The following is a 26,941-nucleotide window of genomic DNA, read 5'->3' as shown; positions in this document are numbered from 1 at the left end:
TGCCATGCTTGATAGCCTGTCACACGTTGCTTCCGAATCCTATTGCATTCCGGGTCAAATGAATGTACTAGACACTGGCACGTAATTTCCGAGCATGAGCCAACCCGACATGCTTGTGGGGGACTTTGAGATATCCAAACCTTGGCTCTCTAATATGCGTGAAGGCTGCAGAGCTCATCAGGTTCTCTTAGAGAGGTGTACAGGGTTCTAGATTCACAAATAGGTAGCGATTGAATGAGCATGTGCGTCTAGCACCGAGAGTTAAAGTTTTGCCATCTTTATTCCTGTCTCCGGAATTGTCCAGGTGCTTTGTTTGCGGGCGTCCTCGTTAAAGGTTGAAGGGCCACCCGCTGCTGGATTTGGTAGACGGCGCAAGCAGCACGATAAAAAGTGGAACAAAGATCATAATTAAATAGAATTGCGCGTCCGAGTATTCTGCACCTGGTAATGCAAAAGCATAGCCTTGGAACATTGTGGGGCACCTTTTAGTAGTCAAAGTCGTGTTGAGCTCAAGAAGCTCCAAGTTCTCGCCAACATCTTCCGGCCACCCGTCGTGCTGGTTCTATACAACACTTCAACGAAACCCGAGTGGTTGTGCAGTTGGTTTGCGATCCATATCTACCTGTACAAGGCGCATCGTAGAAGGAGCTCTCGTCATTAGGTACTAGAAGAGAACTTAGGGAGATGAACCACAGTGCTCGAGTCACAATCGTGAGATAATACAACATTTCTCCCCTCTAAGCAGGAGCAAATTCCTTCTTAAACTGCTCGGCTACAGCAATGTAACTTCCTGAGCGGACCTCCCAAAGCAATCCCGGGCCAACGGGTCTCCAGCCAAGTGTCTCCACAGCCTTCTGGTTCGAAGCACGGTTCCTAATGCTAAAGAATGCAGACAAGAAAGGACCCCAACGCTCTACAGAGTCTTCCTTGGTAATCGACTTAGTGGGTACCCCCACAGCTTCGCTAATGGCGGTTGCTAGGGCCTTGTATGTGGTAGTCGTATGGCCGGTGCCGTTGAAGATTTCTCCCGCCTTAGCCTTCTGGGCTGCAATAAGGTACAGCTGCGCGGCATCGTCGACGTACACATCAGAGAAGCAGTACTCCCCGTCGTCGACGTAGACTGACTCGCCCGATTTGATAGCGAGCTTGATGAGCTGGGCCGCGAAGCCGGTCTTGTTTCCACGGCCGTAGACATACTGCGGGAGGCGGATCGAGACGGCACGGATTCCCTTCTCTGCGAAGGAGAGTGCATGCTTCTCCGCAACTCCACGGGCTCCAAATGTGTGTTCCGCTTGCGGAGTTGTCTCGTCGGTTTCGCCTCCGTTGGGGTCTGCCTGCACAATTGCTGTGCCGTTGGTGACGACGAGGGGCTTGTCAGTTCCTTCGAGGCCCCTTGCAAGGGCGCTCACGGCTTTCATGTCAAGGTCCACGAGCTCGGCGTAAGGCTTAGAAAAATCATGATCGAAGGCTAGGTGGAAAACGATGTCCGCGTTTTTGCTCTCTTCGGTGAGAAGGTCGGTGTTATGGAGGTCGCCGCGGACAGGAATTGCGCCGAGAGACGTCAGGAGGGCATCACCTTCTTCGCGGCGGGAGAGACCACGAACGGCATAGCCTTCTTTGACGGCTAGCTCAGTGACTACGCGACCAATGAAGCCCGTTGCGCCAGTGACGAATACCTTTTGGGACATTGCGGTTGTTAAGGGTGATAAGGAAGAGTTAGAACTTGGCTGGAGGTGCTGAGATTGAGAGAGGCGCTGTAAAAAAGAAACACAACCAGCAGGGTGAGCAGGATTTATAGGAATTGACAGTCCTACTGCTTCTGTTGTACAATGAATTGGCATTGGCAATGAAAGCCTGCAACCGGAGTTTGGTGGCGGGTCTCGGAGTTAAATCTGGCTGTTTCTCAGTCGCAACACAACTGAAGAGCTTAATACCTTTCCTCGATGGCGCCATGCATCTCGGCGGTACATGGAGTTATCGAGGAGATTGTATTATCTCTGCTTTGCTTGATAATCATCTTGCTAGGCTTTAGAAGGATCATGCGCTGCGAATGTCCAATTCCGACGCCAGATACCTTGGACGGTGTGTTTCGCTGAACTGGTCTCATGTCCACTCAATTGGCTCCTGGAATTAGATTCGTATTTGGGAGTGCCCGTGAAAATATCCATGATTCCTTGAGTAAAGTTCCTCAGTATCCAGGTTTTATAGCAGAATCGGACAAGCAATATGCTCCGACCGCCGTGCACTCAGACACGTGGTGGGGGGTAGAAACCCCCAAACCGGGCTGAAGCGTTGGAGCAAGGGTGAGACTATGCGTTGCTTCGGGAGAATCCTGCGATCTCATAGTAGCTAAGAACCCCATGACCGCCGCCTTTTTTTACGACACATTAGCCTTTTCCCTCAACGGATGGTTATAGAAGCCGGCCTACATGTATCACGTGGATACCCACTGCAGGGCAGATAACAAGCCCGGGGATCCGGCGCATTGTGGGAGCTTGGATATGTGAATCCGCACCAGCACTCGCTGCCATTTCTGAGGCCCATAATTGGAATATGGTGCCGTGTGTATTCCGTCATGTACTGTCCGACGGACTGAAATACGTACTCGCCGAAGTTCACCAGCCCGGGAGAGTCGAAGTAGCAGCCGAGGTAGCGAAGGGGGCGGGAGCCCGCTGCGGATTCTATGAAGATGAAATGGTTCATGATATGGGCAAAAGAGATCATTGTTGTTGATGGTCACAGAAATGGTCAGATGAGAAAGGCTCCAGGCTGGGTTTCGAGTGATGGATTTCCAGAGGCTTCTTCGCGACATCAACTAGTGCCGGTTCGAGTTCAGCATACTACCAGCAGGATATACAACGAGTGATCGACCGGGATCTCGATAGATCATAAAAAGTTAGATATCGCTGTTAACACTCCTGTCCGCCTCATTTGTTAACCATGGAGTAAGGAATATTCCACGATGTTCAATCTATGGAAGAATTTCCTGGCTCCGTGCATCATTTGCATCCTCCAGTTCAATACACTTGATAGAGAGGATGCCTCAGAAATGAAAAGGCTTTGCGAATAAAATCATTGCGGGATGATATATGCAAGAAGCCCCTCAAGCGGTATCCCACATATTCTCGTTTCCAGGTCGAGAACGGGGCAGAAGGGTTCGCTCTCCACCGGCCTCGTCGCCGTCGCCCTCCTCTAACTCTGGTCCCGAAATTCGCGGCGTCTCTCGCCCGCTTTGCAAAACGCGTGTATTCATCCAACTCGTCCTCCTACCTGAAAGCTGCTCGAAGGTAATCTAATTCAAACGCTCAGCTCGCGCTCAAACCAGAGACGAATACAAGGTAGGATCGACAAACCTTGACGACTAGAACGAACATCACAGCCGCAACAACCATCCACGACGTCTCCATTTGCACTTCTCGCCACGGGCTCAAGCAGCTCCGTCTGTATCCCAGCTGCAACTCACACGCATTATCTCCGTGATTCCGATCCTTGAATGGCCACGCTCGATCATGGGTACTCCGCAGCCCGCAGCATCGGAACGTATCCTGGATAACCCGGATCGCATGTGAGTTTTTCTTTCGATAAAATGTTTGCCATTGCTGGTCGAGATAGCAGGAGAGAACTGGATCAGGATAGAGGTATGCGAGTGCGACTGTTGCGGTGACAGATAGGACGATGGTGTGCGCGTAATTAAGGAGCTCTAGGTGCTGGATCTGGTGGGTTGAGCTGTCGAAGAGAGGCCCGTATAGTATGCGACTGCTTGCTAAAGCAACGATAGTGATGGGCGGGACAAGGGTCGCGAGTGCCGGGATCCAAGCAGGGAGCGGAAGGAAGAGAGTTGTCGTGCGTGCCCAAGAAAACCTAGGATGTCAGATGTAGTAAGTGAGCGTGATCATAAGTATAAAGGAAGAACAGCACGTACGCTCCAAGAGCTACAGAGATAACAGAAGCCTATAAATGCGAAAGGAGTTAACTAGGAAGCCTTAACTAAAGTATGCTGCTCCCACTTACCAAGAGAAGGAGGGAAGTGATGGCTGAAGAGGCGTCGCACTTTATTGGCATTTTGCGACTTGTTTGAGGGATGGAACGGAGGTTTGAAGTTCAACTTAGGATACTTAAGGTCCTATAGATGCGAAGAGAAAGGCGTGAGGATGTAACTGTCGAAGGGGTCCTACTTGTAGTATGACGGAGGGTGGCCTGTCTATACTACCCTTGGATCCGGCGTAGAAAGGTAGCCGGTCACTTACCAAGGAACAATGGCCGCACATTTTATAACCCATAATAGAGCATAATACTATGCTGATAAGCCCAGGCGATAAATGCTGGACCTCCTTCTGTTAATAAAATATTGAAAATTAAACCACCTGTCTTTTTTATGAATTTAGTTAATCGATAGACTCCAAAGGAGGAGAGGGTAGAACCAAGGATACACCCTATGTACCCTTCTTCTCATTCCATTCATTTCTTTCACACCCAATAATAGTCACGGTCTGTACTTAGTCTCGTGTTCTGTTTAAGCCTCTCCTTTCTGCTCCCATAGCGAACCGGGCTGGTTCCACCCTTCGATGGCCATAAAAGGGGTAGACACTCCAGACGTGGTGGGAGACTGTCGGTTTTTGGAACACACTTATTGTCTTCGCTACTGTCCCCCATCTATAGGAATATAAAAACTGAACTCCAAGACTAAGATACGTTAACTCCGGGAGGTTTTTGAAAGTACCTCCGCGATCCTGGGCATGCCCCTTAGCGTGGTTCGCCTCATGAACATGCCTCTCCATCGGAAGAGAAAGTTCGCGTTAACCCAATCTCGATTCTGTTTTTAGATCTACACAATTGACGCAGTCTCAGTGTAGGAGGAGCGGCCAGATATTAGCGTCAACGCCCAACTCATAACAGCCCTTATTGCCTGAGATGCGTTCGCCAATTGAGTAAACAAGACCCTCTAATAGTTTTGCAGATCCCACCATCCCGCAGAACGCGCCGGAACCTAAACAAGATTGTTATACCGAGGATAGTTTGCGGAGAATGCGGTTTCCTTCAGACCGGGCTTCAGACTAATTGGTGAGTTGAACGAAATTAGGAGTCCCCAAACAAGTCAGACGGCACACGCGCAGCTTCCGGAGATGCGGACTAGAATCACGCCTTAAATAAATTTGCCTGGGGATGTACTTGAACAAGCTACGAAAATGTGTCCATTTACTGCTCAAATGTTTCCGGATACTCCCACCCGAAAGGACAGAGTGTAACAGCGTATCAAACACAAGGTTCTCATCCCCAGTTTCACTGAGCTCAGCTCGAACTTTTTTCCTGTTTGAGATCCTCAAAGTCCTGCGGTCAAGGGTTTACAGGAGGTGGTATTCGTCGAGGCCCGCAGCGGCTATTCTGCTGATTCAAAGGGCGATACCGGACATATGGCCTAGACGGCTTTCGGGGGGTTGAAAACTACAAGCACATCAAATCTTGTTTGAAGCTAGTGCTTTCCCCGTCGCCTGACCCGATGGTAGCCTCGACGAGCGAACGTATCAGAGAGTGTGTGTATGCGCTTGGATTGCCGTGAGGTAGCAGCCGTGACTCTCTAAGATTGTGGTCCTTTCAGTATCGGTCTTGAGGCCCCATTATACAAGGGTGACAGAGACTTCGGACGTATTCCCGGGCAAAAAAGTGGGGGAAAATAACGTTTGACGTTCCAGTGCCTTGATCCTCAACGGTTACACTGAGCCGTCCAAGTTCGCCTGCTTGATCGTTAGCGCTATTGGCACTCCGTAACCCAAAAAAAGTCGTCCACGAGGAGATTATCGAAAGTCTGAAGCGGCAGGTGGAGGAGCAACATCCAAACTGACGAGGTTCGCCGCTACGAAGCCTATCGAGTGTCGAGCCCTATATTTCTCAAACGGGAATTTACCCTGGGGAAAAAACATTTCCGCAGGAAGATTGGGATTTAGGGCTGTCCCAGAGGTCTGTCTGCGCGCGAGGGACCACAAGCAACTGTTGGCTCAGAAACAGGATATCAGACCTTGATGGCGTTGAGGGCCACTAATTCATTGGAAGGTGTGCCTGGCGTTACTGTGCTGTGCTTTCACCGAACCGAGGTGAGCTGAGGATGTCTTGAGTGCTCCGCTTTCGTAGTTTCTTGGCGCTCTTAATGCCGCCCATCCGTCATTCCGTCGGATCGGCTTCTTCACCAACGCGACCAGAAACTCAAAGCGGGTTCCTTTTCTCTCTTTCTTTCTTACTACGCTTTCAAGCCCTCCTTATTGTTATATAACTCGAATGTTTTCCCTACCTATCTGTCCCTAGTTCACCCGCCACCACGATGTGGGGTCTCCGCTTTATCCCCATCGCCGCGGCTCTGAGTTTCGTCCCGCAGTCGTTTGCCCAGGGCGAGACAAGAATCCATGAAAGCGGGCGATGCGCCATCCGAGGTCACTGTGGAAAGCAATCGTTTTTCGGTGGGGAGCTACCATGTCCTGATAATGGACTTGCCAAGCGGCCCGAAGCTGCAGTTCGGGAGAAACTGGTGAATCTGTGCGGGAGCAAATGGGAAGAGGGACCTGTATGTTGCGAGGAGGAACAGGTGAGTAACCTTGATGACCTTGATTTTGGTGGGTATCGTGCTGAGGGGGTGTGGTTGCTAGATTGATGCCCTTTCGAACAATCTGAAACTCGCTGAAGGAATTATCTCCTCCTGCCCAGCCTGCAAAGACAACTTTTTCAATATCTTCTGCACGTTCACATGCTCACCAGACCAATCTCTTTTCATCAATGTCACCAAAACCGAACGAGGGAGCTCCGGAAAGGATCTGGTCACGGAACTGGATAATCTTTGGACGGAGGAGTACCAAAGCGGGTTTTACGATAGCTGCAAGGACGTCAAAAATGGTGCTTCTGGTGGAAAGGCGATCGATTTCATTGGAGGTGGAGCGAAGAATTACACGCAGTTCATGAAATTTCTCGGCGATAAAAAGCTTTTGGGAAGTCCATTTCAGATCAATTATCGTACAGAGCCTCCTCCAGACTCCCAGGGCATGGAGGCGCTGCCGATTCGCACCAAGGCATGTAACGATGCCGACCCAGACTACCGTTGCTCGTGTGTCGACTGTCCCGATGTTTGCCCGCAACTGCCTGCCATCAAAACGGAAAAGCAGTGCCACGTGGGCTTGTTACCTTGCATGTCTTTCACAGTCATTCTCATTTATTCGGTTTTCTTACTTGCTGTGGCGAGCCTCTCGAGCTATTTTACCTATAGGGAACGACGTTACCGTAAGCCCGAGAGAGTCCGGCTTCTTCAGGACCCGAACCCGAGTGAAGACGAGGATGAGGGCGACGATATCTACTCCAGCGGCCATCTGGAATATCCTCATGCGGTTTACAGGCTGAACTCTGCTCTTGATACCGTGTTTAGCCGCATAGGCTCTGTTTGTGCCCGATTTCCCGCCCTCACGATAATCTCTAGTTTTCTGGTAGTTGTGCTATTGAGCCTGGGTTGGTTACGGTTCGCAGTCGAGACGGACCCCGTGCGTTTATGGGTCAGTCCTACCTCTGCAGCCGCCAAGGAAAAAGAGTTCTTTGACGAGAATTTTGGACCATTTTATCGCGCGGAGCAGGTGTTCCTCGTCAGTGACAACTCTAGTGACACTAGCGGCCGAGTTCTTGATTATAATACACTGAGCTGGTGGTTCGACGTTGAATCCCGTGTCCGCCGTATGATCTCCCTCGACAAAGGACTCACTCTGGACGATATATGCTTCAAGCCTACAGGTGACGCGTGCGTGATTCAATCGGTCACCGGTTATTTCGGCGGCTCTGTGTCGAATCTCGACCCAGACACCTGGGCTGACCGTTTGGCTCATTGTGCTGATTCGCCGGGCGACCCAAGCTGTCTTCCGGATTTTCAACAGCCCCTAAGGCCAGAAATGATCTTAGGAGGCTATAAGGACACAGAAGATCTCTTTGATGCTCATGCGCTCATCGTGACCTGGGTTGTCAACAATCATGCCCAAGGTTCTGAGGAAGAAGCCAATGCTATCGACTGGGAAGATAGTTTCAGACGCATCTTCCAAGTTGTCCAGGAAGAAGCCCGGGAGCGTGGGCTCCGTGTCTCTTTCTCGACCGAAGCTAGCGTTGAACAGGAGCTCAACAAGTCTAGTAATACCGATGCCAAAATCGTCGTTGTTAGCTATGTTATCATGTTCATCTACGCCTCCCTCGCGCTCGGATCAGTGGCAATGACCTGGAGATCTTTGCTCAATAATCCATCCAACGCGCTAGTGCAGTCAAAGTTCACACTTGGCGTTGCGGGAATCGTCATTGTTCTGATGTCGGTATCGGCGTCGGTCGGACTCTTCTCCGCAGCAGGCATCAAAGTGACTTTGATCATCGCCGAGGTGATCCCCTTCCTTGTCTTGGCTGTGGGTGTGGATAATATCTTCTTGATCGTCCATGAATTCGAGCGACTCAATATTAGCCATCCAGATGAAGAGATTGATGAGCGTATCTCTAGGGCGATTGGACGAATTGGGCCCAGTATCTTTCTCTCTGCCGTCACGGAAACTGTTGCTTTTGCCCTGGGGGTCTTTGTTGGGATGCCTGCAGTCAGAAATTTTGCGGTTTACGCAGCAGGTGCTGTCTTCATCAATGCGATTTTGCAAGTTACAATGTTTATCTCTGTACTTGCCTTGAACCAAAAGCGCGTCGAAAGCCTTCGTGCAGACTGTATCCCTTGTCTGACTGTGCGCAAAGCTCATTCCGGTATGCCGGAGGACGCGGGATTCGACGACCAAGACGGAGAAAGTGCGTTGCAGAAGCTCGTCCGTGGGGTCTACGCGCCTCACCTCCTCAACCGGAGAGTCAAAGTCCTAGTGGTGATCATTTTCCTGGGTATTTTGACTGCCGGCTTGGCTTTAATTCCAGAAGTAGCTCTGGGACTGGATCAACGCATTGCACTACCGAGTGACTCCTACCTTATCCAATATTTTGATGACTTGAGCGAGTACTTCGGAAGCGGTCCGCCAGTCTACTTTGTTACCCGCAACGTGAACGTTACCCAGCGACAACATCAGCAACAGCTTTGCGGCCGATTTACTGCCTGTGAGGAGTACTCTCTGCCATTTGTCCTGGAACAGGAATCGAAGCGGCCGAACGTGTCTTATATTTCCGGGGCTACTGCTAGTTGGATTGACGATTTCTTCTACTGGCTGAATCCCCAGCAAGACTGCTGCTACGAACACGGTGAGCTCTGCTTCGAAGACAGAACGCCAGCGTGGAATATCACTCTAGCTGGCATGCCGGAAGGTCAAGAGTTTATCCACTACCTCGAAAAATGGATTGAGTCGCCTACAGATGCATCCTGCCCCCTCGGTGGAAAGGCGCCGTATAGCAGCGCCCTCGTCTTTGACCCAAAACATATTACAACTAATGCAAGCCATTTCAGGACCTCGCACACTCCACTAAGGACTCAGGATGACTTTATCAAATCCTACATCTCCGCCCGTCGGATTGCGAGAGGAATCTCGGATGCGCATGGGATTGACGTCTTCCCCTATTCCAAGTCATACATCTTCTTCGACCAGTATGTGTCAATCGTACAACTAGCCGGAACTTTACTTGGATCTGCTGTCGCTATTATCTTTGCTATCACCTCCGTCCTTCTTGGCTCGGTCGCGACGGGAGCCGTTGTTACGGCTACAGTGGTGATGATTTTGGTTGATATCTTGGGGTCCATGGCTATAGCTGGTGTCTCACTCAACGCCGTGTCTCTCGTCAACTTAGTCATATGTGTTGGGATCAGCGTTGAATTCTGCGCTCATATCGCTCGAGCTTTTATGTTCCCCTCTCACGCGATTATGGATACCGCGCCGAGAAGATTCCGGGGTAAGGACCTTCGTGCTTGGGCCGCCCTGGTCAACGTGGGCGGCAGTGTCTTCAGCGGGATTACTGTGACGAAGTTGCTCGGGGTTTGCGTTCTAGCGTTTACTCGAAGCAAGATATTCGAGATCTATTATTTCAGGGTGTGGTTGGCACTCATTGTTTTTGCCGCCACCCACGCCCTCATATTCTTGCCCGTGGCGCTCAGCTATTTTGGTGGAGATGGTAAGATATGGGACCCCTTGGTGATGTTTATGTTTCTGAAAAGCCTGCTAACAACTTTGCCAGGATACGCGGACCCCGAGACTGATGGCGGTCTAGAAGAGAACCTTGCATCCAGGGGGTACCGCTCCCTTTTGGTTGACGATGATTACGACTCGGATGAATACTAGTTATGACTTGAAAGCATTGCCGTGTCTCTATATAAACCTTAGCCTTCCGTTAGTGTTACATTGTGATAAACCAGAGGAGTGGAGTTGGAGTCTCGTCGTGTTTGTTCCAAGGCTTCTACTCTTGGGTAATGTGTGGTGTGCTATTTCTTGGGATTATGCCAGGCAGTTTGGAGTTAGGCTACCTATTTAGCCGTGGTAGTAAACGCAGAGACTTCCACGCGTCTCTCCTGGCAATCGCAGTTCCCTCCAAGATATTTTTTAGGGCTTGAGTCTTTCTACTTCTTTGTGTTTTGGGAAGTGGAGAGTTCACATGATCTTGCCAAGACTTAAAGCTCCCCTAAATTTTTTTTCCCTTTCCTTTTCTCCATTGGGCTTCCCCTCCACAACAATCTTTTTTCTCTTCCCTCTCTTTTCATCCCCCTTTTCCTTTTCCCTTCCTGTTTAACTTTCTTTTGTTTTTCCTGTGATACCCCTTGCGCTGTCTGTCTCTGTGCGGGCAGCCCATTCTGTTCCCTGTCAGGTTTTCAATTCCATCGTGGGGACCGATAACTAGAGACAACCCCACCTACGACGTTTTCCATTTCGCTGCAGGGAATTTGAAAAGAGCTGCATATATTACTCCAATATGGATCAGCAACGATTTATACAACAGCTCCAGGTTGTTCTCGACCGTGAGTAACAGTCGCTCGGCATGGATTGCTTTGATGAGGAGGATATGTTGCTGACATGGATCATAGCTAACCAGGGGAATCTTAAGGAGGCCACTGGCATCCTTCAACGCGAGTACTACAAACATCCTGAGTCGCTTGTCCTTCTAATCCAGGTCGCGACTAATCATGACGATGCGAAGCTGAGACAACTGGCTGCTGTTGAATCTCGCTCTTTGGTGAGCAAGCACTGGGTTAAAGTGCAGGCCGACCAGAAGCCTGCCCTCAGAGAACAGCTTCTGCGCTCGGGGGTCAGTGAGGCCAACGACCTTGTCAGACACTCCGTCGCTCGCGTCATATCTGCCGTCGCCAAGGTTGATCTTGAGGATGGCCAATGGGCCGACCTCCCTAACTTCTTGGTGCGAGCAGCGGATAGTGGCAATAAGGACGAGCGTGCTGTGTCCATCTACATCTTGTTCACTATTCTGGAAACACTCGGTGAAGGTTTCGAGGAGAAATTCCAGGAGCTCTTCAACCTCTTTGGCAAGACAGTTCGTGACCCTGAGAGCGCGGAAGTGCGTATCAACACATTGCTGGCGCTGAGCAAGTTGGCTATGCACCTTGACTCGGCGGAGAACGAGGCTCCCGTGAAGGCATTTCAGCAACTTGTTCCGTCAATGGTTGCGGTTCTCAAGGATGCCATTGACCAAAAGGAGGAAGATCGTATCATGCAAGCCTTTGAGGTCTTCCAGACGCTTCTAGGTCTCGATCCCGCTCTTTTGACGGTGCATCTCAAAGACCTGGTTATCTTCATGAACGATATCGCTGCCAACACGCAGATCGAGGAGGATACTCGTACCCAGGCCATCAGCTTCCTGATGCAGTGCGTGCAGTACCGCAAGCTTAAGATTCAAGGTATGCGACTCGGTGAGCAGCTTGCTCGCACATCTCTTCAGATTGTCACCGAGCTTGGTGACGCACCTCCGAGCGACGATGATATCACTCCTGCTCGCTCAGCCCTTGGTCTGCTCGATATGCTAGCTCAAAGCTTGCCCCCAAGCCAGGTCGTTGTCCCACTTCTCCACTCCTTGGGGCAGTATTTCAATAACAATAACCCTGACTATCGTCGTGCGGGTATCATGTCATTGGGCATGGTTGTCGAAGGTGCCCCTGACTTCATCAGCACGCAGATGAAGGAGATCATGCCCATGGTTCTACAGCTCCTTGCTGACCCCGAGCTCAAGGTTCGCCAAGCCTCCTTGCACACCGTTGCTCGGCTGGCAGATGACCTTACTGAGGATCTCAACCGCGAACACGAAAAACTTATGCCGTTGCTCTTTAAGAACCTTGCAAGTGCCATGCAGGAATCGAAAGGCGAGGAGGAAGGGCCAACCGTCGACATCATGAAGGCTGGCCTTAGCGCCATCGATGCTGTTGTGGATGGATTGGATGAGAAGGACGTTCTGTCTTACCAAAATGAATTGGTTCCCATCCTTCATCAACTCTTCAAACACCCCACCTTCAGCATCAAGGGTCTATCCGCTGGTGCCCTTGGATCTCTGGCCTCCTCTGCTGGCGAGGCGTTCCTGCCGTTTTTCGATGAGTCTATGCACCTTCTCCAAGAATTTGCAGCCGTCAAGGACAGTGAGGAGGAACTTGACTTGCGCGCAAGTGTTACCGACGCCATGGGAGAAATGGCTGCTGCAGCCGGGCCCGAGCGTTATCAGCCCTACGTCGAGCCTCTCATGCGTGCTACCGAGGAAGCTCTTCACCTGGGTCACTCCCGCCTCAAGGAGAGCACTTACATTTTCTGGGGCTCCATGGCTAAGGTTTATGGCGAACACTTCGCTACCTTCCTCGACGGTGCTGTGAAAGGGCTGTTCAACTGCCTCGAGCAAGATGAGGAAGATCTTGAGGTCTCCCTCGGTGATGCTGCCAAGGATCTCATTGGCCAGGAGGTGACTGTCGCTGGCCGTAAGGTCAAGGTTGCGAGTGCCGATGATGATGAGCCTGTTGGTGAGGATGGTGAAATTGAGGATGTTGACCTTGATGACGAGGATGACTGGGATGATATCACCGCTACCACCCCTCTGTCACTCGAAAAGGAAATTGCTGTTGAAATTATTGGCGATCTCGTTACGCACACTAGGAGCGCCTATCTTCCCTACTTCGAGAAGACGATCGAGATGGTCATGCCCCTTGCGGAGCATCCCTATGAAGGCGTCCGTAAGGCCACCATCAGCACCATGCATCGGTCTTATGCCATGCTCTTTACTATTGCGGAGGAATCGGGCCAGATGCCCAAATGGAAGCCCGGTCTACCCCTCCAGGTTGAACCCGCCAAGGAGGTCAAGAAGTTCGGCGAGATCCTCATGACTGCTACGATCAAGATGTGGACTGAGGAAGATGACCGGTACGTTTCTCCCTTTCTGTTACTTGCTCGTTATTGTGATCATGTAGCACCATCATATTCCTGTTTACATGATGAAACCACTCGTTTAACCCAGCTCACTTTGACACGCAAAGCGTGATTGATGTGAAAGACGTTTATCTATCTCTGATTTCTTCTATATCTATTACATTGTTGCTAGTCGTTCTTGGGCGGATTCAGAATCGTTAACCCATACGACTATAGATCCACTGTTGCGGACATAAACCGCAACATGGCCGAAAACTTACGTTTCTGCGGTCCCGCCTTGATCGCAAACGAGACTACTTTGCACAATGTGATCCAAATGATCACCGATATTATCACCAAGAAGCACCCTTGCCAGCTTGAGTATGTTGAAGAGGATGCCGACGCCGGTGAAGAAACTTCTGAGTTCGACTGGATTGTCGTTGATACCGCCCTTGACGTTGTTTCTGGCATGGCTGCAGCCCTTGGCGAGAGCTTTGCGGAGCTCTGGAAGGTCTTTGAGAAGACTGTTCTGCGCTACGCTGGCAGCACGGAATCAATTGAGCGTGCCACTGCTGTTGGCGTCCTAGCTGAGTGCATAAATGGCATGGGCGCTGCCGCTACCCAGTTCACTCCTTCGTTCCTCAAGCTCCTCGTTCACCGTCTGAGCGATGAGGATCCCCAGACCAAGTCCAACGCTGCCTACGCCGTCGGCCGCCTTGTGGAGCATTCCAACTCTAACGAAATCGTAAAGGAGTTCCCGACAATCCTCAGTCGTCTTGAACAATTGTTCCACCAGGATGTCTCCCGTCTCCAGGACAACGCTACTGGCTGCCTTAGCCGTATGATCCTCAAGCACCGTGACCACGTGCCAGTCAAGGAGGCGCTCCCCGTTCTCGTCACCATTCTGCCTCTGAAGAATGATTACGAGGAGAACGATCCTCTGTATCGCATGATCTGTCAGATGTGTACGTTTTAATTCCCTAGGCATCGCTGGCATGAATGACACTAATTTTGTGCAGACAAATGGGAAGATGCCACCATCCGAGAGCTCACGCCACAACTTATCCCCATCTTCCAGTCTGTTCTTACTGGTGATGCCGACCAGCTAGAGGACGAGCGACGTGCCGAGCTCACCGAGCTTGTCAAGTGGCTGAACCAAATTCAGCCTGGCGCTGCGCCCTGGGCCGAGCAGTTGTAAATATGGGCAGCTGCTGATGAATTACGGAACGCAACAATAAAGTAATGGATAGACTGAACATGTTTTGGACGACTGCTAGAAAGATACCCCGGAGCGCCAGGCGGAAGAGCCTCGTGCCCGACGACCACGGACTGCCAGAGTGATGAATGTGCTCCGGCAATGATTTATGAATGGGAAATTAACCACTAAAAGCAAAAGTTTTGAATTGTACATATTGCAAGAAATATCTGTGGAATGTATTGGCCTCTGCGACTTGCAATTTTTAAATGCACTTTCCCTCGGCGCGTAATGATAAACCGCGCTATTCCTTGGGTGCCAGACAACTTGAGGCTTGGGTGGGGACCGTGAAGAGCCTGTCTTTTTAGATCGGGCTGCTGCCTTGCGTCCTCGCGTTCTCGGAACTGGCAATCTTCATTTTTGGGGAAGAGAAAATAATACCCCATTATATCCCTCTCCGCAAATTCTCTTGAGTGTGCGAGACAATATGGGTGCCTCCTCCAACTCATCCCCACTGAACTGGACCCTCCCGTCCTCCGGCTCCAGCTCCGGCTCGTCGGTCAGCAAACCCGTCAAGACCGTTTCGAAACCGTGCTTTGGGTGTGACTGTGGCGATACAGAGTGCGATTGCTGCATTTGCACAGTTATGTGAGAGGTGCGTTCTATGGATTCGTGGGAGGTTTTGTTCGATGGGACTGACTGTCGTGTACAGAAAGGCGTGGTCGCGTTGTGCCTGGAGTCTTTCATCCAAGGAGAGCAAAGGGGGAAGCTGTGCGGGGAAGGATGCTTCAAGTTGATGATGGCAGTTACAGACAGACAATGCCATCCATTCTTTTGATACCTATCGTTTGAACTGAGGTTCTTGTTTTGATGTACTTCCTGGTTTTCCGTTGGTGGATTCCTTCTGGTCCATCGTCGTCTCGACCAACTTGCAGATTCCCTTCGAGACAGACACCACGCTGGAGCGCAACTTCGAGTCCTCCTGAATAGTTTCTACGGACCCCAATTATCTAATGCAAATCCTACTTCGCTGGTAACGTGACTCTGCTCGTGAACAAAATTCAGTGCGCTGAGGAAGTACGCGCCCCGTTTCTGGCCCGTCAACACCGTCAGGTCGGTATCCGAGCTCCTGGTCGGCCGCCGTCGCGCCGTGCGCGCAGTTACTCGAAAGCCCTAATCGGGTTACCCTGCGGAATCGCCGGTTCTTGCTCAGGCTATCTCATAGTTTCGGAGAACGAATGTGGTAACACTTGCCATCATAGGGGATTGGGCAGAACGAGGAAGAATTGAATAGTTACGTTTTGGGAAAGCGCATCCGCGGCCGGCAACTCCCTCTAAATCAAATTCTGGAAGCATGATTCGAAGACCCGAGGACAATATCTAGAAACACCTCAGGACGAGGGAATGGGGGAGTACAAACGCAAACGGCCCCCAGCCGGCTGACAGCTCTCTAAGCACGGATACGATCCAATGGCTGAATTCAAGAGAAAGAAAATATAATTCACCGGCTTGTTAGAGGTACCGAAGGTGATTGTGATGGCGTACCCGTAAAGAATCTGCGGTAGGAGACACAGAATTTCAAAGCATGCAATATGCTAGTTGGCCTCGACTTGATGACCTCGATGAGTTCGGAACGCGAAACAAGACTCAAGAAGAACCTTGGAAGATCGATGGACTCGATGATCTGATCGACAAGGGCTGAGTCGGGGTCACATGTCGCGACTCGTGAACGTGCTCGTGTTTGTCTCCGAAGTGAGAACATGGGCTGAGCCTCAGGCTCGCGCTCATCATCGAGCGCACCCACTTTCACTCACGCTGACTCCAACCCTGAAGCTGTCCCTCGATTTCCTTTCCTGTTTATCCCTCTCCTGATGACTCCAACGATCTGGCTTGATTCTGCACCCAGAACGTGCGGTTGAGCACCGCAGCAACAACGATGACCAGACGCCGGCTCTCCACTGGCCTGCCGCCAAATTTCCGATACCCTCTGATGACCCCCGACAACGACCGCGAGTCTTTTATCGGTTATGACGCGTCTGATGACGACGCTGGCCAGTCTCGGGACTATCCAGTCTATCCAGCTTACAAAGCCCGCGAGAAGAGCCCGGCTCCTCAAATCGTGCGTGTCGCAAGACAGCCGGAAATGATTAGGCGGCAATCTTTGCGACCCTATTCCGGCGACTGGGGAAGCTACGACCTCACCGGCCCATCTGACGACTCGAAGATCCCCGGGTCGTTTCAAGATACCGATGCGGAAGACCTTGAGACAGAAATAATCAGGGCTGTCCCGCGAAGTGCTTACGGACATCGCGCGGAGGTTGCCGATTTGTACCCAGATGTCTCGGAGGAGAATTCGGACTTCGGGCATGATGAAACCCTGGTTTTCCCGCAGCTACCGCTCGAAGATGTTGTTCAGGAAGTCGCTTATATTCTCCGAACAAAGTCCAGCCCCGCAGGCGAAGGGTTCACTTATGTGTTTGCAGACCCCACCGGGCACAACAAGTTCTACCAGATCGGCAGCGCAAAGAATGTTTCGAAGCGCGCAAACGAACATCGGGGGATCTGTAACATTTCCTCATTCCGAGTTCAGCGAAAACCTTCCATTCCCATCCGACAGTACAAACGTCTAGAGAAGCTGGCGCAAGCCGAACTGATCAATATGAGCTACGATCCCAACTGTGTGTGCTCCATACAACAGCGCCAGTATTTCTGGGGGAGGGAGCAAACCGCGTTCGAGATTTTAGAGTTCTGGTCCAAGTGGCTGTTGAGGCACTCCCCATACGATAAGAACGGTCATCTTCTGCCTTTCTGGGAGCATAGACTTAGAGCTTTCGAATCAAATATCCCAAAGTATTTCGACTGCAAACAAGCAAGATGCATCAAGCGCACCACAGACACTGTTGCCTGCCCAATTTGTCTCCGAGCCGGGTGGAAAGCATGGGCGGAACCGGATGGACGCGATAAAATCGAATTCGCATCGCGAACACAACTTGGCGGTGAGTGGGCCAACAAGATCCTAATGTACTTATACAAGTACGTCCCAATTCCGGAGAATATATATCTTGCCTCCGTCGACGGCATTGGCTGGGCAGTATCGCAGTGGGACCGATTTAAAAACCCTGCGTTACTCCTCAACGTATTGTACGCCCGGCTTCTCATCCCTATGCTCTGGTCGACGATATTCACCGCGAGCGATACTGTCCCATTCATAGCCATGATGGAAATTGTCCTCTTTTCCGTGATATACCAGCTAGTGAGGCTTGAGCTTGCTCAAATAGCAGCGCAAGGAAGCGCTGCAGAAAAGTATGGCAGGGTAGATCGCCTGCTGCGTCGGAAAGCTCTCCCGTTGACGTTCGACAGAGCTGATGGATCAAGCCGGGGAAAGTCAATAAAGGAACCCAAGATTATTGAAATTCCAGACGACCGAGCTCAGAACGCCCCTAAACAAACAACTCCGTCAGTGAAGGGGAGCGGCAGGAAGAGCGAGTCAGTATCGATGTTATTTCCTGGAGAGGCCGCCGCACGGATCAAGAGGCTCAAGCCCGGTAGGCGAAGGAGCGATTTCGTCTGAAAAACTCGAAGTAGAGCCCTTGGCTCGTGAGAGACGTTTGTGCTTGCTCCGCTGGGCGGACGGTCCAACGTTGAGTTGGCTACCTCATATTTCTCGTTTTATACTCCCTGCAGATATCCTGTAAATACCCTGTGACCAGCGATTTACGTCTAGTGATGATTGAATGACTGGGATGTTTTTGGTACGAGCAATGCTGTTATGAGAAGCAATGATGATTCTGTTATCAATTCCGAGCTCTTTCATTGGGTGCAAGATCCTTGTTGTGGGAGGGTCTATGGTCTCGACTCGGAAAAGCCAAGCTTTTTGCTTGGTCAGCCGCTCACAGCTTGGCCTCTCCTCGCCGTCAGCTCTCCCATCCTCAATGTCCCGATTCCGCGTTGTATCTGCCTCGCCATTTACCGATACCGCTCGAAAGGCGCATAGTTCTGCTCAACCAGCCTTCATGTACCCTTCACCAAACTCCGGTGGCCGATCGGATGAAGAGAAACCGGAACCGAGTAAGCGGACCGCGAGGGCCTGTGATGCTTGCTATACGCGGAAGGTACAGAAGAATGAAAGCTTGTCCGCAACGACACTAATTTAGCGACATATAGATAAAATGTGATGCTGTGCAACCAAGATGTAACTGGTGTAGTCACCATAACATCCCATGCACTTTTGAAAGGAAGCTACGACGAACCCGCAAAAAGCCGACCACACCGAAGAAGTATGGCTATACGTCTCCCACGCCGTTTCCTCTCAAATACATACTCACAAATACACAGTTCTTCTTCTCTCCCCGGGGCTCACCTCTCTGAGCGACTCGCAAGAATCGAGCGGCTTCTAGCAGAGAAACTCCCACAAGAGCAAGGTTAGTCTCGTAGGACAATAATCCCTCATTTAAGACAGGCAGAAACTCACATGCTATAGCACCGGCTCCGACACAGAAGACATACACAGGCTCCAATAGTGTAAGCCGTGATCTCACCCCAAGTCCCCCGGGCCTTGTCCAGTCTACCACCTCTTCTTCCGTCCCACTTCACTTCGCGGGGAAGGAGCTAGGAGTTATCAGTCTGTTCACAGGCATCCCGTTTATTCTTCCTGAAGGGCAAGAGTGGGTACAGTCACGGACCGGCCAGAAACTTGCTTTTGACAAATTTACGTTGCTTCGAGCGCCATGGGAGAAGCAGCAGCCTCTCTTTCCCAACGATATGCTAATGCAACTTCAAAATCCACATTCATTCGATCTGCCGGATCGCCACACAATTGAAGCCAACTTCAGGATTTATCGAACGTCATTAATGCAAAGGGTCTTCCCGGTGGTGGATCCGGTTCTATTTTGGACTACCATACGTTCCGCGTATAAAGAGCGCTCAGCCGAATCTGACAGGGCTAAAGTTAGTACAAAAGCATGTATTTTCGCATTTGCCGCGTTTGTTTTAGTGCTTTGCAAACCATGCCTTGTCAATTTCGGACGGGAACCAGAGCGTCTCGATAAGGACGCTTGTCTCGCAAAGGCGAGGTTTCTATTGTGCCAGGTGTTACAGGAACCTCCAACATTGGATGGACTGCAAACGGTTGTAATGTTGGTATGTCAACTACCACTTTTTGTGCCTTTAATAAACTGTGCAGCTGACTTGCTTTATATCAATGCAGGCGCTGCTGGAGCTCGTTTCTGGTAACTTACAGTCTGCAAATTACTACGGTTCTATATTAAGCCGGATGATCTTCATGCTCGGAGGTCATACCTTCTCCAACCAGCCCTCCTGGCTTCCAGAAACACGCAAAGACCCCAACCTGAGAGCCAAGACACACCTGAGAAATCTGTTTTGGCTTGCCTACACGCTCGAGCAAGACGTCTCTCTCAGGACAGGGCAGGCTCAGCTCTTCTCCGAAGATAATTGCGACTTATCATTGCCCCCAGACTACGTTGAGCAGATGTATGTGAGCCTTGAATACCACCACACTTCCACCGACCTACCTGAAAACCCTATCTTCCCCGTCGACCTCCGCCTCAGCATCATTAGGGCACGGGCATACAGCGCACTATACTCCTTCAGAGCGATGAAGAAGACCGACGCTGAGATCCTAAAAGATGTTCGGGAATTAGACGACGAGCTCGAGCGATGGCGCCTCTCCGTTCCGCCGAAATGGAGACCAACTCTATCCTTCTCTCACGAAACGCCCGACCCGAACTGCAACATGCATTCGGTTATCCTCCGTCTCAATTACCATCTTTGCATGACCATTATCCACCAAGCAAGCAGCCGCTGCAAATCCTGGGTAACGCAGGGCGGCGTAATGGACGGCGTTAGTTCAAGTCTTGCCCTCTCCGTAGAGGCAAGCCGCTCTACGTTGCTATATCTGGAGACTGCCGGGCATGTCCTTGTTGACGGTGTCTTCTGGTATGCCCTCTCCTGTCCCACTCCGCCCGCATTAGCACGAATCTTGTACTTAACGATCTCTCTAGGATGATAATATTCTATCCTATGTCAGCCCTCCTCACCATCTTCTGCAGCATCCTTCAAAACCCGGCGGAGCCACAAGCTACAAAGGACCTGGCCCTGCTAAAGAGCGCAACGGGATTGCTCGAGCGACTTTTCCTAAGGCAGCCGTATTCGGTTCACGAGCTTCTACACGTCAAACTTGTTGCGGATTTTGTGAACGAGCTATGTAGGCTTGCAACTTGCGCAATGGATAAGGCATGGAGGGAGCGAACGAGTGGCACATCGACACTTACCACATCCTAGACTCAGGCCGCAGGCCCAATTACGACTTGGCTTTACGACTCTCAGACAAACTCTTTATAGACGCACGGCCTATTGAAGCGATAGACATCTGGAGTATCGGCGTATGCGTACGGATGATAGATATACGGACAATTTCAAATTCCATGTAGCTATTTGAATATAGACAGTGCCCCTATACTTCGACATGATCAGCACAAACCCAGCACGGAATTCCAGGATTGCAAAAAGGAATTGGAAAGCTCAATTTCAGATAAGAGGTAATATATGCACAATTATCACCAAAGCGTACATTTGTACGTTCAGATGGGGTTGAAACAAAGAGATTGGCATAATCATCACAAGAGACCTGAAGGAAGAGGCGGGGGATTCGACTCACTCTATTATGTTCGAGTCATATTGGAAGTTTGCTTTCGTTAACCGTCATCGACAAGACGATATCATAGCTGCGTAGAAGTCAATGAGCTGGAGTTTGCTGCGATATGGATGCGCTTCTTGTCGGGGTACAAAACTGTCGACAGATGACCGTAAAAAAAAAAAAGTTTGGTGCAGATTTCAGGAGCAAGTTTAGTGGCACACGTGACCCACGGGCCAACCAATCTGCCGCGTGCATAGGGCTTCGGACCACATTGAGAGGCGCACAACCAGGAAAAAGCGCTCTGCGTGTACTCCGCGCGTCATTTGGCAACTAAATAGATGGGCTTAAAGACCTTTTGCAGGATATTGTTGCTGGCGATCTCCCGCGAATCTTGCCAGGTTCCGGATTCCAGATGCAGGACTGGAGCAATTTGTCTCCTAAACGAGTGTAAACGGCAAATGGCGCCTCAATTACACTGGTTTTCGACGAATTGGCGAAGGCGTTACCACATTGTGTCACAGTCGGTACCTGCCTTGGCGGTTTATGAGATGGTGGAGTTGTAGAGTTTGAGGCCCAAATCAACCGTCAACCTTCCCATCTATGATATCCCAGACTAGCTGGGAATCCTCGGCGATATGTCCTTCAGACTTCGAAACCATTTGGTGGTCCTCAGTCACCATTTCTAGGGTAGAGCCCACATCAGCTCCCTCCGCGGCGAGCTGGTCCAAAACCGCAGTGAGCTCTTCCTTCAATTTGTCCATTTGCCGTATCTCCTCTCTTGTTCGACTCAGTTGTTCTTCCATCATCAATATGAGTGACTCGCGGGCTTGGTGCGGTCGGTAAAGGTTAAGCAGATGGTGCGCGTTGATAAATAGGTTGCGTATGTCCTCGATTTTCGACTCGAATTGATCAGGAACGATAGAGAGAATGCCGACAAACTCAAGGAAGTTAAGCAATAACGACTTGCTAATTTTCAAGAGATAATATGCGTGGTTCAATGGCTGGGAAGGCTGCGCAGAAGCTTCACCATTCGGGCCGGGCTTGGAGGGGGAAGGGTAGAGTTGATGAATGCCTTGTTCTTCGAGGGATGGTAGAGCAGTGGATAGCTGAGGTTGTTCCGTTAGCCAAGATATGAAAACAACCAAACTTATCTCTTACGTTTTGGACTTCTCCAAAGACACTGTAGTTTCCCGAAGGGATTTCCGGAGGCACGAGGAAACGGAGCTCTGGCGGCAGTGTCAAAGATCGCAGTTCTGCTGGTGACCATTCCTTCTTTCGGGGCTTTCCATCATCACTCTTGGACGCCTCTTTCTTAATCTCCTCCAACTTCTTTACATTTCCGGGACTAAAGTGCTTCCAGAGAGGTGGTGGAGGAGCGAACGCAGTGTTGAGAGCTCGCTGCTGTCCACCCTCAGCCATGGTATTCTTCTCGCCGGGTCAAAGAGTCCGTTCTAGGGGTTCTAAAGTCAATCGACACCCTTGTGGAATCTGCAAAAGGAAATGGAAGGAGGAATGAACTTCCTTTGTTGAGGTTGAGGTTGTTTTCCTCGGGGATTGCGGAGATTCGGAAGTTAGCCCCTGGCCCGTGCATCTCGCTCCATGAAACGGCTGGCGGCGAGCGAGGCGAGCACATTCCAAGGTTGCTTCACCCTCTCACCATTACATTTCTCCTAAATCAATCGTTATATACTTCTGGCAGGAGAAGATTGAAATCTCATGACATTCGTTATTATCTGAGGTCCCTAGAAATGACCCGCAGCGGACTGTCTGCTGGGTCAACAGTCCCTTCATCTCCTCTTGTTGGCGAACTTGCTGCAGCAGTGTCGCGTGTCTTCCAGCAATCATACCCGTTCGTTGATGCTATCGGTCTAGGTTGCATCATAGGATGTTGGATACTGGTTTGTCTACCGATTTTCGTTTAGTTTGTTGTGTTCCTGTACTGACAGCCCATCTCTTGAGCAGATTCAGATATTTGTCACTCCTTTCCACCGAATGTTCACTCTTGACAACCAAACAATTCAGTATCCTTTCGCGGCAGTCGAGCGAGTTCCCGTGTGTTAGTATACTCTATCGCCGCTTAGCAAAGGGCTTGCACTGATTGGATTTGTTGTACCGTACAGTATGGTCAATAGTCTATGCCGGAGTTATACCATTCTCGATCCTCATGGTGTGGGCCGCCATCCTCCGTCCAAATCCACACAAGGTGCAAGTGACGATTCTTGGGTTTCTGACAGCACTGATGCTCACCTCGCTTCTTACGGACATCATCAAAAATGCGGTGGGCAGACCCCGTCCGGACTTGATATCGCGTTGCATGCCCAGGAAAGGCACCCCAGAGAGCACACTCGTGGAATGGACTGTCTGCACCCAATCAAATGCGCACATTCTACAGGAAGGCTGGAGGAGTTTTCCAAGCGGTCACAGCAGTTTTTCGTTTGGAGGGCTGGGATATCTATCCCTGTCAGTTGGCTCCCTATTACATAGCAGCCTCCATGGTACTAACAACTATATTAGGTTCTTCTCCGGTCAAATGCACGTGTTCAGGCCAAGGTCGGACCTATGCCGCTGCCTTCTGGTACTGCTACCGGTAGTATGTGCTCTAATGATTGCAATTTCCCGCCTAGAGGATTATCGCCACGATGTCTATGATGTGACCAGTGGGTCGATCTTAGGGTCGGCTATCGCCTACTTCAGTTATCGACGGTATTATCCGTCCCTTCGCTCCTTCAGATGCGATACGCCCTATAGCAGGGATGATTTCGGTCCTGACGGTTTCTCCAAAATTCCGGACGACGAGGAGCAGCAATTATCAGGGCGTAGGGTCCAATCGTGGACTCATGAAGAAGCTTCTCGGCTTGATGAGCCGGCACCCGTACAAGATCGATAGATGCATTATGACTCTTTCTTTACCTCCTACTATGATCAAGTCGGGCCCCGCTTTACTTGCAGCTTGATGCAACTTGTATGTTTCTATGACTATGATACCCTACAATCATGAAAGTCCTCAGCACCCGTTTCTTTAGAAGCTCCCTGGCACTTGAACACATCCCTACTGGCATGAGAGGTTGTTTAAAACATGCATGCATGGCTACCCAGTTACCCGTACTTTTATGTTGGATTATGCATTTGATTATGCTTCTTCAAGCATTTGACTCCTAAGTTTTGTTACGAATTCAAGCGATATCATCTATGCGGGTAGGCTCTTTCGCCTTGGCAATTGAGTCCCAGTAAAAACCATGGTCGGGCCGTGCAGAGAGACTTTCCATGCAGAAGCAGCATGCATCCCGAGTCGCATGCCCAGGTACCAATCACGTCTCCCTGATTCCAGATGCTGATGCCGAACATTCCCGGTGTGCGTGGCTGGGGTTCATCTCATCCGGGCTTTTCAGCACCCAGGCAGTTGTGGAGCAAGGATTTCGGTAAATTGAACGTCCTCTTTGCCGATGCCACACAAGTGGAAGCACCCGATCAAGTGCTCCAGCTGGGCTTGAATGGGGACACTCCATTTTCTGGTCTGTGGCCCCACCACACCCCTCCTTCGCTGCGGGGAAGCCATCTCCGTCACTTGTATGCCATCTCCAGGCTTCTCGGTAAATATACTGGCGAATTTGTCCCGAAGAATTGTACAATTTTGTCATCCATGGGTGGGCCGTGGAGCTCTTATCGGCGTGGAAAGGTATGATGCGCAAGCTTTACCGCGAACGTTCGGTTTTCGGCTCCTTCAACCTCCAGATCATGAAGGAATGCTGATTCGCCTTGCCAGGGTGATGGAGTGACAGCCAAATTTCATCGGTTGTCACCACACCCAACTGCCGATATCCCACTAGGGCGACCCTCCAAGCCTCATTACTTGTCTTCAACGGCCCTGGAGGGTGTCGCCAGACAATGACAGACATAACCATCATGGGACCCTGTATTTAACAACATTATATTCTCCCTCCTGCGCCATTATCGTCACCGTTACCCGACACAACTACACCATGGCTCTTTTGTCAGAGATTCTTGAACGCGGAGCATCCGGCTATGCCACCTTCTTGCTTCCTTCTCTTCTACTGTTGTATCTCGCCCGACAGTACTTCCATAATGGCCTCAACCGGCACCCGGGTCCGTTCCTAGCCAAGTTTACAGATATATGGCGTTTCCTAGACGTTCACGGTCGGCGACCTGACATTACTCACAATGCACTGCATAAAAAGTATGGCGATGTTGTCAGACTCGGACCAAACACATTATCGTTTGCCTCTCCAAGTGCCATCAAAGTGATATATGGATTGAACAAGGGCTTCACCAAGGTATGCCTCACATAATATGCGAGATGCCTCTCAGTCTGACGCTGCAACAGTCAGAATTCTACCCGGTGCAAATGACAGTCTCAAAAGGCGAGCCGTTACCATCCCTCTTCTCAACCCTAGACGAGAGCTTTCACGCGAACCTCCGCCGCTCGGTAAATCACGCCTTCTCAATGAGCTCCCTCGTCCAGTACGAACCAATGGTAAACGAGACAGTCGAGATATTCCTTAATCAGACAGCCGCGCTGTTCGCGAATAGCGGACAAGTCTGCGACTTCGCGCGCTGGCTCCAGTTCTTCGCATTCGACGTAATCGGCAACATCACATACAGTAAACGCCACGGTTTCATCGAAAAGAACGAAGATATTGACGGGATCGTCAAGTCCCTTGCCCGCATTTTTGACTACTCTGCGCCTATTGGCCAAATGCCATGGCTGGATAAAGTATTCTGGAAGAACCCGATCTTCGACGCATTGCAGAAATGGGGGGTTGCGGATAATTCTCATCCAGTCGCAGTGTTTGCACGTCAGAGGATGCAAGAACGCATATCGACTGATATTTCCAGCCCAAAAGCACATAAAGAGGACCTTCTAACCATGTTCATGAAAGCCGGAAAGGATCGACCCGAGTTCATGACCGAGAAAAGAGTGCTCACAATGGCTGTCTCCATGGCTTTTGCTGGCTCCGAAACAACAGCCATCAGCCTCGCTGCAGTATTCTACTACCTCTTGAAGAACCCTGAATACATGCAACGCGTCCGAGAAGAACTCGATAATGCCGTGAGGGACGGAACCGTCGAAAATCGCCCCACGGGCCTCGTCTCCTGGTCTGAATCTCAGAAACTCCCCTTCCTCGACGCTTGCATCAAAGAGGCATTCCGTATCCATCCAGCAGCGGGCCTACACCTCGAGCGTGTCGCTCCAGCCTCCGGTATAGAGATTGCGGGCGAATTCGTTCCCGGTGGTACGATAGTCGGATGCAGCCCATGGGTCATTCACCGCCGCGAAGAGATCTTCGGAGCCGATGTCGACAAATTCAACCCCGATCGATGGTTGACCGCTCCGGCAGACAGGTTGAAGACAATGAACGGTACAATGCTCCAATTTGGGGCTGGCTCGAGGACATGTATTGGGAAGAACATCTCTCTCATGGAGATTTATAAGCTTGTTCCGAGCTTTCTGAGGCGATTTGACGTAAGTTCTTTTTCCCACGGGGTGGGGGGTTACGTGTGATTATGGTGCTGACGTTCTCCAGGTGCAACTTGCGTATCCGGATCAAGAGTGGAAGTTATGGAACGCGTGGTTTGTAAGACAGTATAACTTTAAGACCAAGTTCATTGCAAGAGATACTTGTGTATAATGCATTGTTATGCGGTGCAATGATGCAGCGTTCCCAGAGTCCTCATTTGTTGCATATTGGTTCAAATTCTTCCTTGTTGCAAGAATATATACTTTTGTTAGCGAGCTTGGCACCAATGCACCACAACTCATAGAAAGACAAG

General features: G+C 50.6%; 8 protein-coding genes across 8 annotated transcripts; 5 read left to right on the top strand and 3 right to left on the bottom strand.

Annotated features, from left to right (window-relative positions):
* Positions 1-737: 737 nt before the first annotated feature.
* nscE (NAD-dependent epimerase nscE) lies at positions 738-1,688 on the bottom strand (the record flags this gene model as incomplete). Its single annotated transcript, XM_071032274.1, has 1 exon — positions 738-1,688. One exon carries the CDS (start codon positions 1,686-1,688, stop codon positions 738-740), a length of 951 nt encoding a protein of 316 aa, XP_070889716.1.
* A 1,269-nt stretch (positions 1,689-2,957) lies between these two features.
* On the bottom strand, positions 2,958-4,136 carry BJX67DRAFT_246288 (uncharacterized protein). Its single transcript, XM_071026192.1, has 4 exons — positions 4,012-4,136; positions 3,923-3,951; positions 3,354-3,861; positions 2,958-3,292 (listed from the first exon to the last, which is right to left on the bottom strand). Exons 1-4 carry the CDS (start codon positions 4,060-4,062, stop codon positions 3,104-3,106), a joined length of 777 nt encoding a protein of 258 aa, XP_070889715.1. The 5' UTR covers positions 4,063-4,136; the 3' UTR covers positions 2,958-3,103.
* Positions 4,137-6,171: 2,035 nt separating this feature from the next.
* On the top strand, positions 6,172-10,619 carry ncr1 (sphingolipid transporter NCR1). The gene is made up of 3 exons (XM_071028260.1): positions 6,172-6,574; positions 6,636-10,089; positions 10,153-10,619. The coding sequence occupies exons 1-3, from the start codon at positions 6,314-6,316 to the stop codon at positions 10,254-10,256; spliced, it is 3,819 nt and encodes a 1,272-aa protein (XP_070889714.1). The 5' UTR covers positions 6,172-6,313; the 3' UTR covers positions 10,257-10,619.
* A 183-nt stretch (positions 10,620-10,802) lies between these two features.
* Positions 10,803-14,705, top strand: BJX67DRAFT_246148 (putative importin beta-4 subunit). Its single transcript, XM_071026190.1, has 4 exons — positions 10,803-10,927; positions 10,994-13,316; positions 13,539-14,266; positions 14,321-14,705. Exons 1-4 carry the CDS (start codon positions 10,882-10,884, stop codon positions 14,497-14,499), a joined length of 3,276 nt encoding a protein of 1,091 aa, XP_070889713.1. The 5' UTR covers positions 10,803-10,881; the 3' UTR covers positions 14,500-14,705.
* A 1,727-nt stretch (positions 14,706-16,432) lies between these two features.
* On the top strand, positions 16,433-20,796 carry BJX67DRAFT_370152 (putative C6 transcription factor; the record flags this gene model as incomplete). The annotated part of the gene is made up of 7 exons (XM_071030880.1): positions 16,433-18,041; positions 18,505-18,608; positions 18,661-18,773; positions 18,832-18,917; positions 18,977-19,635; positions 19,703-20,451; positions 20,517-20,796. 7 exons carry the CDS (start codon positions 16,433-16,435, stop codon positions 20,794-20,796), a joined length of 3,600 nt encoding a protein of 1,199 aa, XP_070889712.1.
* A 771-nt stretch (positions 20,797-21,567) lies between these two features.
* med7 (mediator complex subunit MED7) lies at positions 21,568-22,699 on the bottom strand. The gene is made up of 2 exons (XM_071026191.1): positions 22,310-22,699; positions 21,568-22,257 (listed from the first exon to the last, which is right to left on the bottom strand). The coding sequence occupies exons 1-2, from the start codon at positions 22,568-22,570 to the stop codon at positions 21,730-21,732; spliced, it is 789 nt and encodes a 262-aa protein (XP_070889711.1). The 5' UTR covers positions 22,571-22,699; the 3' UTR covers positions 21,568-21,729.
* Positions 22,700-22,794: 95 nt separating this feature from the next.
* BJX67DRAFT_246122 (phosphatase PAP2 family protein) lies at positions 22,795-24,421 on the top strand. Its single transcript, XM_071026189.1, has 3 exons — positions 22,795-23,049; positions 23,114-23,207; positions 23,272-24,421. The coding sequence occupies exons 1-3, from the start codon at positions 22,900-22,902 to the stop codon at positions 24,036-24,038; spliced, it is 1,011 nt and encodes a 336-aa protein (XP_070889710.1). The 5' UTR covers positions 22,795-22,899; the 3' UTR covers positions 24,039-24,421.
* Positions 24,422-25,131: 710 nt separating this feature from the next.
* BJX67DRAFT_378060 (cytochrome P450) lies at positions 25,132-26,799 on the top strand (the record flags this gene model as incomplete). The annotated part of the gene is made up of 3 exons (XM_071032273.1): positions 25,132-25,443; positions 25,494-26,633; positions 26,695-26,799. The coding sequence occupies 3 exons, from the start codon at positions 25,132-25,134 to the stop codon at positions 26,797-26,799; spliced, it is 1,557 nt and encodes a 518-aa protein (XP_070889709.1).
* Between the last annotated feature and the right edge of the window lie 142 nt (positions 26,800-26,941).

The sequence above is a fragment of the Aspergillus lucknowensis genome, assembly GCF_044049455.1.
Source record: "Aspergillus lucknowensis strain CBS 449.75 chromosome Unknown BJX67scaffold_5, whole genome shotgun sequence".
Lineage (NCBI taxonomy): Eukaryota > Fungi > Ascomycota > Eurotiomycetes > Eurotiales > Aspergillaceae > Aspergillus > Aspergillus lucknowensis.
This window is presented reverse-complemented; position numbering and strand designations above follow the sequence as displayed.